At 51.7% G+C, this 10530-nt stretch overlaps 4 protein-coding genes across 4 annotated transcripts in view; 1 reads left to right on the forward strand and 3 right to left on the reverse strand.

Annotated features, from left to right (window-relative positions):
• Pmar_PMAR021196 (hypothetical protein) overlaps positions 1-2850 on the reverse strand; it is a gene marked incomplete at both ends in the record, with an annotated part of 5162 nt that extends 2312 nt beyond the window's left edge. Inside the window, one exon of the mRNA XM_002782601.1 lies at positions 53-2850. Within this exon, the coding sequence (XP_002782647.1) occupies positions 53-2850 (2798 nt within the window). The remainder of the gene's footprint in view (positions 1-52) is intronic.
• A 1835-nt stretch (positions 2851-4685) lies between these two features.
• Pmar_PMAR021197 (hypothetical protein) lies at positions 4686-7803 on the reverse strand (the record flags this gene model as incomplete). The annotated part of the gene is made up of 14 exons (XM_002782602.1): positions 4686-4805; positions 4855-4920; positions 4960-5032; positions 5073-5140; positions 5293-5375; positions 5501-5592; positions 6140-6262; positions 6502-6613; positions 6761-6940; positions 6975-7056; positions 7130-7211; positions 7402-7529; positions 7575-7659; positions 7706-7803. The coding sequence occupies 14 exons, from the start codon at positions 7801-7803 to the stop codon at positions 4686-4688; spliced, it is 1392 nt and encodes a 463-aa protein (XP_002782648.1).
• A 158-nt stretch (positions 7804-7961) lies between these two features.
• Pmar_PMAR021198 (hypothetical protein) lies at positions 7962-8826 on the reverse strand (the record flags this gene model as incomplete). Its single annotated transcript, XM_002782603.1, has 6 exons — positions 7962-8018; positions 8096-8248; positions 8293-8403; positions 8451-8537; positions 8615-8706; positions 8748-8826. The coding sequence occupies 6 exons, from the start codon at positions 8824-8826 to the stop codon at positions 7962-7964; spliced, it is 579 nt and encodes a 192-aa protein (XP_002782649.1).
• Positions 8827-8987: 161 nt separating this feature from the next.
• Pmar_PMAR021199 (26s proteasome non-ATPase regulatory subunit, putative) overlaps positions 8988-10530 on the forward strand; it is a gene marked incomplete at both ends in the record, with an annotated part of 24815 nt that continues 23272 nt past the window's right edge. Inside the window, 9 exons of the mRNA XM_002782604.1 lie at positions 8988-9020; positions 9072-9150; positions 9192-9266; positions 9409-9521; positions 9569-9652; positions 9701-9822; positions 9878-10023; positions 10067-10163; positions 10212-10282. Of these exons, the coding sequence (XP_002782650.1) occupies positions 8988-9020; positions 9072-9150; positions 9192-9266; positions 9409-9521; positions 9569-9652; positions 9701-9822; positions 9878-10023; positions 10067-10163; positions 10212-10282 (820 nt within the window). The remainder of the gene's footprint in view (positions 9021-9071; positions 9151-9191; positions 9267-9408; positions 9522-9568; positions 9653-9700; positions 9823-9877; positions 10024-10066; positions 10164-10211; positions 10283-10530) is intronic.

The raw sequence follows: 10530 nt of genomic DNA on the forward strand, positions 1-10530 counted from the left end.
CATCTCGGCGGCCAGCTCCCAAAGGCCACTGGCTTCCACGACTGCCCACCACCGGTGCCCCCGCATAATAGGTCGTAAGAGATCAATAGCTGCTGATGTGGTAGCCTCGAGGACCACCGACTTAACTTCGCTCGAGAGGCTCAGTTTCCTGGCGATGATCTCACAGGTGTTACCGGCCCGTACGGCCAAAGCGGCCGTAAGGGAGTCCCTCAGGCAGTACTGGGGGTCCAAGAAGGCATTACATAGCAGCTGGACCAGTACCTCCAACGAGCCCTCAGGGACGTCACTAGTGGCCACGAGGTCCAGGACCGACCAGAGCTCCATAAATTTATGTGGTAACCGTTGGGCAGTTCTCGAGAACAATATGGCCTTCGTCGAGCTCGGCTGGTGACACTCATCGCAAGACTCATCTCTGGCCCTAGCCTCGACAACAGGACCCTTGAGGGCTTCAGGCAGGCGTCGGTAGCGAGCCTCCCAAGACGCTGATGAACCAGTCTTACCCCAGAGAAGTTGGGCACATCGTCCTCGGGAAGCAACCTCACAAAGACCAGCACTCACACCGTTCCTCCCTGCACTTGAAGCCACTGCCTCTCGCTTGGTGGGGTCCGATAGCATAGTGGGAATCCATACGTCCTTGAAGGGGAGGGCCGACTGGAGGTAGGTAGAAGGGCGAGTTATGGTGGCCATGACCAACAAGGCAAGGACGATGACGTCATCACAGCGAAAGGCTGCCAAGGTCTGCGGCTCTTTGATAAGCTCTGCCAAGTTGAGAGGCAGCAGCACACTAGGCTCCTCCGATGTTAGTGACTCCTCCACCAAAGTGTCCGCTATGTAAGCTACCAATTGCCATCCTCGGGACCACAGTTTCGTGTCCTTATCAGTAGCACCCAGACGGAGGAGCTCAACCAAGGCGTTAGCACATGCCGCATGGACCTCCCCCTCCCTACCAGCCAGGCGGGGCTGAATGAAGTCCAATATGGCGAGACTAGGCGTATCGAACTCCTCAATTGTCATCAGAGTGTGGTACTTGCTAGCAATAGAGACGGAGCCCTCCAGGACCAGGACGCAGGTCTCGCTCCATTGCTTCTGAACAGAGTCCCTTGAATGGTGTACGATGAGACCCTCCGAAGACCCCCGGTTGGAACGGTCGTCCTCTTGTGAGCCGTTGAGGGTAGTGGCAGTAGTGCTCGCTGTGACCACCTCAGCGAGGGTATCGCACATGACTCCAACCGCAGAGGCGGCATGGACCTCCGGACATCCGCAAGCAGCATTGAGCATCGAGACCATGGTCCTTATAGCACAGTGCCTCACGGCCGGCCTCGGGTCCAATGATGCACTCTTGAACTTGGTGAGGAGATCGAACCAGAGGCGACCACTCTCTTGGGGATCGAAAGCGATAGGCTCAGCGTTGGCAGGATTGCCATCACCAGTACTGCTCCCAGTGCTGTAGTGACGACGACTGTGGTCAGAAACCCCGCCTCCTCTGCCACCGGACATGCGGCTCATCAACGCATCAGAGACGTTCCAGAGTAGACCCAAGGCCTTCAAGGAGGTATTGATGACACTGTTGGTGCTGAGACGTTGGAGGCCGTCAATGAGCAGGGCCAAGCTAGAGTTGGGCAGAACGTCTATGCATTCCATGACCAGCACTTCGAGTAAGGAGTAGACCGACAAGTGCAACTGGTTCACCATCAACTGGCTCGATCGCTTACCGATCGATGAAGCTTGTGATGCTGCGACGACCGTGGGCACATCACAGAGATCACGGACGAGTTCACTGAGGCACACCCAACCTTCCGTGTCGAGCTTGGTGGCAACAGGAGAGTGTACCATGAGATCCTTAAGGATGGACACGACGGTCTCAGGGGCAGAGGTGGTGAAGGCCTTGAGGGGCTCAATAAGACCCTTAACGCAGCACCCTTGATGGGATATGTGCCCGACGAGGACCTTGCCGATGCAGACCGCGGCTTCCTCTGGATGAATACTCGTCTCGAGGGCAGGAGTAACGATAGTAGTCAGGACCAAGTCCAGTCGCCTCGGCTCTGCTGATGTTAATGCCATTGCTAGCCTCTCTAGTGACCAACAAGTGTCTCTGTGGACCAGGGCATCTACCATGTCTACGAAGGACCCGTCCGCTTCCGGAGAGGTCGAGAAGAGCGAGTCCATTGACACGGCGAGCATTTGGCACTCGAGACCACTATCAGAGTTCGCTGCACTCGACTGCTGTTCTGGGCTGATGAATCGAAGGCAGAGGGTCTCGAAGGTCTTCAGAGCCAGAGTCCAGCCCGGCACCGACAGCCTTTCACCACTTCTGTGGCAGATGTTGAGGAAGCCTTTAGCACATGTGGCGGTGTGACAGTCCAGCCTGAGTGCATCTTTACGAGGGAGGGACTCCTTCGCCAAAGCCTCGAGGCAGCTGTCTCGACCACTGCTGAGCTGGGGGTATTTAGAACACTGTAGAAGTAACCGTTCAAGGGCACTGAGGACACTCTGGAGGAAGATGTCGAACGCTTCGTCGTCATCAGTCATCATAGTAGTTTCATCGCTCATCTGACTACTAGACTTAGGTAAGCGCACACTGAGCAGAAGACTGAGTGATGATAGTAGAGGAGCCCATGAACAGGCTAGCATATCGCGAGACTCGATGTGGTCCACCAAGAGGAGTATGGTATCAGCCGCCAATGCCGCCCCAAAGGACGGGTTCACAGAGGAAGGAGGGTCCGAGTCGGCCAGGCAGTCGAGTAGGGACACCCGGCCCTCACCGGCAAAGACATGGGAAACTCCCAGAGTGAGGAGGTCACTGCCAGTGGTGGGTGTGGACAGTTCAGCATCCTCGAGGAGAGTGGACATCTTCATCATCCTGCTGTCGGTGGTATCAAGAGGGGTTGGCACTGATGCAAACCATAGATGATGTAGCACATGACTGAGGCTGTTGACAAGCTCGACGAATCTATTGGACTTGGGGTCAGTCGGGAGGTCACGGCGACCTGTTGGGGCGGCCGATGCTGGACTGCTGTCGCTGTCGTTCACAGTGGCATCCAACGGTGAGGAAGTGAACGCACTATCTGATGATGAGCCCAGGAAGAGGACAGTGAGGAAGCCATTGGAGGAGTCATCGGACTGTAATATCTTCTTGAAGGTCTCAAGAACAGCCGATCTGGCCCACAGTGGACGATCGTGTCGCAGCAGTAGTTGACGCAGCATCAACGGTACGAGGCCCCGAGCTGGTCCGTGGACCAATTTTTCCCCCGATGGCGAAGGGTCGCCACAGATCTCGCGGGCCAGTTGTGAGCAAAGAGGCGGGTATGAACAGAGTCGATAGACGATTCTCAATGCACGAATAAGAACCTGTTGGTGGCGCGTGGTCATTGTGGTATGTTGAGAAGCCTCGTCTTACTTTGAAATCATATTGGCAAACAGCAATAGTACTTTCCACTGTGGGGACGAGGACTTCTCGAGCGAGTTCTGTGAAGTCCGGTAAGGAAGCGAAAATGTCCGCTTGGGCAGCAAGGGCACCTTTTAAACAACGTGTGTAGGAAAACCATCGCCCTTGATTGCACATTGATAGTCTTTTGTAATGGTGATTCATGGACTCAACAAAACGCCTACTTTCGATAAGCTCTAGGGCGAGAGTTCGCGATATGGCCAACTCGCCCAACCATTTCCCTCTTGAGGCCCTCCCCATTGAAATAAGACACAGGTCGTGGACAAAGAGGAACAGTAGTCGTAGTGGACCTGATGACCAATATAAGCCCTTACCTGTAGTGTGCTGCTCTAGGGGCCGTAGTATTACCACTAGGGAGTCTATCGGGTACTGCCATTGCCTCTACCATTAACGACCCAGTATGGCCCTTGGTACGCCCACTACTGCGGCCCCCCAAGTTCTCGAAGGCCTCTTTAGACAAACTATGATAAGCCTTACCGGCTTCATCAACAAGGAAATCAGCGACTTGCCGTAGACACGCAACGGCAGTGTGCCGAACAAGACTTGAATCACTACCGAGTAAAATAACACAGGACGATAGCAATCGTTCCATTAGGAGCTCAGAGCTTGTCAATAAAGGAGCAAAGGGAGGTGTTAACAGCAATAGGATAGTTTGCAGTGCTTTCACTTGAACGGTTGGGTCAGTGTCATTGGCTCGATCGTGCAAATACGTCACCACAGTGGCGAGGCGTTTAGTAGTGTTCACAAGTTGCCCCATAATGAGCCTTTGAATGCAGCCAAGACAGGGGAGGATCAATCGCGAGTTGTGGGTTTCCGAAGCCACTATCACCACTGCGAGGACTTCCTCTACAGGGACTTCATCACTCGCGATCAACTTAGCGATCACTCGTTCTGAATGCTCCTTAATCTGACTGTATTTCTTTCGAGATTCGACACATATAATGCGAAGTTCAGCCTCAATGTCACGGACCACACTCTCCCTCGGCGATGAAGACGATGTTGCCTCAGGATGGGCAGGCGAACTAGATGATGATGATGATGGTGCCATCCAAAAAGAGACGAGACGCCAAAAAAACGGGCAAGCGAGAATCTACTACAGCGGAGCGAAGCGTTTCACGTTGTGAAGTTTTCAACAGCGGTGTTTTTAATAGGGGGAAGAAAACTCAAAGCAGATACGCCTTTGAAGCGATCGCACAGGCGTTCAAATATACCCATACAGTTGTAGAATGGGAATAGATAATCATGTGGTGATAGGCAGAAATTTATCCTCCTCCAAAGCATCTAGGCGATCGCGTTCGATCTTCTCTCGAATGCGCTCCTCCATTTCGCGTGATGTGAACGCTGGTCGAAATTGGGTCAGCTGAACGAGTTCATGTGGGTACTGTTGCACACGACCGTTGAGATCATACATTCTTAACACGAACGTCTCGTTCAGGGTAGGTCAGATTGGCCTCTTCCTCGCATCGTTTGAAGGCCTAAGCAGTTGTCACCACCACAAAGATGAGAGCTCCTACCGCCATAATGCTCGAGTGACATTCCTGTATCGGTTTCTCCGGTACGAATACGTCCAGAATTTCATTACAACGACTGAAAAACGAAGCTCAGTGAGAAGGTCTACCGTACTCACCGTATGCTTTGGTTCAATGCTTGATAGAAGGAGAGTAGACCAGAATTACTCGGACGATCCGCTGAATACTAAAAGGACCACTAGACACCAACGCGGCAATGACCAAACCCACGAATAGACATGTTTGATTTATAGTTCGCCATGTCCCTCTTATTTGACGTAGGTCACCTCTCTGAGAAGACCAACAACTGCTATCACCACCACCATGGGCATCCTTTACCGAGATCAGGCCCGCATCTTTAGGCGATCTAGCATCCTCCTGAACCTCTGGATACCTCACTGGTGGCTTCATAAAGCTGCCTCCTACCACCATTACCAGCAATTACATCTACTACTATAACTACTACCACCAACGGACATACACCACGCCACAACACAACAGCCAACCCCTAGGGTAAGTGACATCATGCTATCATGCAAAACCTAACCCGAGTGGTGGACAGGTTGTGTATCCTCCCAACGCGCTCTTTGGTCCATGAGGGCAAACTGTGCAGCCGCCAGACGAACCACGCTCGCCCTCCTAAGACGATAAGACATCGACTTCACTACCGTCAAAGTCGTAGTGTGAAAATACGCATCATCAACTATATTGTCGAGGAACTCGCAATTCCCTAGTTCGTAGCACAGCTGATTAACAGGGACAGGGGTCACCTCCTATGTTGGTGACAACATGAAAATTCTGGAGAAATTTTGGGAAATTCTGGTTGATTCCTGTACATTTCTACCCTACTTAGTATACAAACTCCTATAATTAGTGAGGAAACTCCTAGGGCCAGCTGAGGGAAGCGAACACTGCTTATAAGTGCCATTGATTTAAGTGGATACAGTACCCTCACAGACGTATGTACATTTACACGACTACAGACAGCAGACACCATAGTGCAGCATACAGAAGTTACCCACCGTCCGCATATTCCTAATCGAGTCATCGCGCGGCAACCGAGATCTAACATGGCTGAACTATGATCTAGCGTATTCAAGTCAAGCAATGGAAGGACAATACAGTTCTGCCCAGGTATTAAAGTGAATAGACATTACTGCCCATCAACGATGCATCCAATGCCTACAGTTCGTATGTTGATCTGCATTCCCTATCAAAGCGATAATCATCGGCTTGGTAGTCCATCCGAGAGTGTATGATACCGTCATCGATCGCCGGCCGATCACCATACTGCCATGCCACGTTGGTCCTAAAGGGCCACCACCATCACCATCGGCAAATCCCCACTAACACGGAAGAAACTGAATCTCCATAGGGTACCCCACTAGTGATACAACTGATGACCGTCGATTTACCTCGGGTAAAAACGCCCGATTCAACCTGTTGATGCAGCGACAATTCAACTGCGTCACTACCACATAAAAGTGAGCGTATCAATAACATCTACGACTTGGTCATAGTGTCACTGGGAGTTCCACAGCAACTCACATGCGTCTTAGAGCTGCATCCCACATTTGCCTCCACTCCCGAAGCATGATCTCCTCCTCATTCACAGTGGATATAGTAACCCTCTCAGGAGGGGCCTCCATATCGATCAAGCCTACCATCACAGATGCCCAAAGGCCCCCCAACACATACACGCCCAAGTACCCCGCATCCACTGGTCCGCAAGGCTAGCTAGAGTTACCACTTTCTGTGGCAGTAGGCAACCTACACAATCCATTCCTGTATTCTGAGATACTCTCACCTTGGTGCGGTATGAGCTTCCTCAAAAAAACGTCACAAAAATGAGTACAATTCCTATGGAGCAGATCGTAGGAAGAACCAGGCCAGTCGCCCTTCAACTCTTCCAGTATTTGAATGACCTCAGTGACTGGTAATCGACAACGCTCCACTGGCAGACACTCTCGATAGGTCCCGATGGAGCCTACCAGAATGGAGCATCCGAACTACGGCTCAACCTGGCTCACTAGAGGTCGGTGGGACAGCAAATACACCACATCCATACTGACAGTAACCATAACTCCATTCAACGCCATATACCTACGCCCAACGACAACAAGGTCAATAAAAACAACAGGTCACCTCCTCTGGAGACATACCACACCATCATTACTTCCACTGCTGCATGAAAAGCTCCACCAACACCCACTACCTCCGACAACACCGTATTCACTGATGGAGCCGTCAAATCGTAACTGTGACGCCCCCATAACCCCAAGGCCGCCCTTCACCTACAGATGAATCGTTACTGGCGTTCCCAATGTAGACATAGAGCACTGATGCACAGGCATCGCCACAGATGAGTACTCCAACTCAATAACTTCTCTGGTGACACTAATTTTGAAACTCGCTTGACACAGTATAAATGAAACCGTCCACCGCTACCCTCCCCCTCCACTGCCTTGGCTACCGTTCTGCTCTCGAGCCAAGAAGCGATCAATAGTGCCAGTAATGCTACCCAGGTCGTTACGCACCTTCACCAGGGCGTCCATCGAATGGCTCTCGTGGGCCAACTGAGGACCACCTCTGGCAGATATCAACACCATATTATCGCTTACCCTAGTGCTATAATGGTGCTCCTGCTTGGTCAGCAATGCGAATAGGCGGCGAGCTTGGTAGGTCAGAACGAAGACACAATGGTTCCTACCAAGGACGGTGGTCTGAAGAGAGCCAACCATTGAGACACCACCTAACGTTATCATCGATAGGCTTCTTCAACTTGGCCGAGGTGAGGAGGTAGTGGCTGATGGCCTCAACTGTATGCATCACTGTTTTAGCCTTAGACATTATATCCGACGGATGCGGTGTTGATGGATCACCTAATATTATGTCGCGCGCCACGAAATTCCCCTCTGGTAGTACTCAGTTTCCCCACCAACAGAGTAGGCATCCTTTTGACATACTGTTTCCCAAGTCCACACTGACAAGCTTCTCGTCCACGGCGACTACCGTACCATAATGCAGTCTATTCTCACTTCGTGGTATATAACTATCTCCCCCGGCTGAGACATGCAGAAAAAATTGAAGGTGTAAAAGTTGCATAAACTGCACGTCTGGATGAGCCCGTCCACCTCCCTACAGTGAACTTAGATTTCCAATCCATCATCATCATCTCCTTGTCCTCCCTCTCAGCCTCCTTCCCCGGTAGCTTATCCGTGTGATTATGGCCAATCGTAGAGCTGCCACGACCCACTGACAACCGCCGTCCGCCATCCTCAGGGTTGTCGAAGAGCTGTGCAGGTCAAAACTTTCCTTACCATGCGAAAGGGCACCTACCAGAGACATCGAGAGTTGGTCGTGGTTACTGTGGCCTTCATCAGAGGTGTCCGGGGTATGCTTGGCCGCCTTGGCCGAGGGTGGACCACCCAAGAGGGTCTTGCACTTGGTCTAAGGATCGAACCCAATCTCCATATAGGCATATTCCAACACCTTACCACAGACTCTCTACGACGCTTGGCTGTCGATCGTATAGGAGGTGTCCCCTCGTTCGCCCCACTATGGCCATTACGAACCAAAGCCGCCTAAGGCAAGACCCCTTCTTATTTAATGGTACCGTAAACCGGTGAAGACCTTCTCGATCAGCCGATACCCCCGTTACCTGTGCAGAGGCCTGTGATATCCTTTCCTGATCATCTCTGGACAAGGCTATGGTCCTCGACCCAGCACTAGGGTCATACCCACCATTGGGACCTACGACCCATCATCAACCCATCAGGAAGAGGGGGACCTACCTAGTGAAGGCACAGCTGCTTGCGTGGCGGCCATGGGCGTGCCGACACTCTTCCGTCGTAGATTAATCCGAGCTTTCATTGGAGGGGCAATCAAACTGATCACGATCCAATTACCTTCTACATAGCATCTCCGTCCTGCACACGCGTATTCAAATATGCTCTCGGGCGCGCGCGTAGTTTTGTGGCGAGTGAGGGTCTAAATCAGCTGACATTGTAGAGTTGACAACAAAGTTTTACAGTATGGCTGCTGCTGTTGCCATAGACAAAGCGGAGGTAGTCGACTCGGTCCTCGCTCTGCTGCTATCCTCAAGGATCCTGCCTTAGATAGCGATGTTGGCCCTTGGGTTCACGCCTACCGACGAGATCGTTAAGGCCCGAGACCAACTTGGGATAAAGACCCAAGGTAGTGGTAGTAGTAGTAATAGGGTAGTAAGCATATCTCAGATGAGTTTATGAAGTGGGCTAGAGGGACCTTGGAGGCTGCTGCTGTTGATGCTCTGAAGGTTGGGGATTTGGGAGGTAGGACACTGGGTACGGCTACTAACAAGTATTTCATCGTACCATTACCTTTCTCTTTGTATACCACACTTCTGCCAGAAATACTCAGAGTTGCCTCTCTGACCGACTCTGTCTGTCGAATACCTTCCTTCTCTGCACTTAGCGTTTGAGAGGAGAGTAACCCAACTCCGCCGATATTATTTCGAGAATCCAGACAGTCACACTGCCTCCCCCAACACGGCCACCATCATGGGCCTCTACCTCCTATTCCTATTGGTACTACTGCTACTACTACCATCATGCACACAATCATCATGCCTCAGAGTGCTGACCGTACTGGGGAGTTCCACACCGAGCTGGAGCAGTTGCCTGAGGCCCTCACCAAGACCCCTCAGTGCCAGCTACCAGTACCACGCCCTTCGCTGAGGGAGGCTGCGCACCTTGGTGTCTGTTAGGTTGCTGTCGAGAGGTGCATCATGGAGGGTAACGGTACCAAGCTGAAGGCTTGTGTGTCACAGGCGGCCAAGGATCTGCCTCATTCAGAGCTCTTACTGCAGAGTGTGGTAAACCAGGTTCGGTAATAACTGTGTCCATCGCGATGGTAGTCTTTGTGATAGTAGTCCTACGTTCAGGATTAAAATTGCCTCTTCCTTGGAGAGAGCCTACACGTCGCTGAACTCGAAGACGGCTTGTAGGATGCTGCTGATGGACCCCAAGGATAGGAAGTCGCTGGAGCTGTTCGCCAAGGCTGAGAATGACAGGAAGGCTGCTGATGAGGGTAGTGGTGGGGCAGGGTTCTGTTGGACTATGCTTTGCCTCAGCCAACTTATCAACACTGGAATTGGAGGATCCATCGACTCCAGCTCAAGCTAGACTGAGGAACAGGCTGAGTACTCGTTGGGTTGTAGAGGGTGACAGGTAATTGAGAGGACGATGTGGCGATGGTGTGGTATGGTAATTATTCAGACTTGTTTTCAAGAAGATACGTGATGATGCCTCAGCCATGCCTGCATTGGACCTGATATCCAATATGATAGGTAGGACTGGTTGCCGTTACTAAGGCTGAATGTTCCCCTCTTCCCTACAGGTTATGCCACGGACCTAGAGCGTATCGTGTAGGGTAGTATACTGTGCATCGTCGTCGTCGTTGGTGGTGGTATTGACTGTTTCCACTATGTTACTGTTGTATTCATGACGTTAATGGAGAGGAGATGTTGGGGTTCACTATTCTTCTCTTTGTAGTGGCTGTAGACTGTATGGAGGGATGCCCACTTATGTGTATTAC

Source organism: Perkinsus marinus (assembly GCF_000006405.1).
Source record: "Perkinsus marinus ATCC 50983 genomic scaffold scf_1104296938764, whole genome shotgun sequence".
In the NCBI taxonomy this organism is placed as follows: Eukaryota; Perkinsozoa; order Perkinsida; family Perkinsidae; genus Perkinsus; species Perkinsus marinus.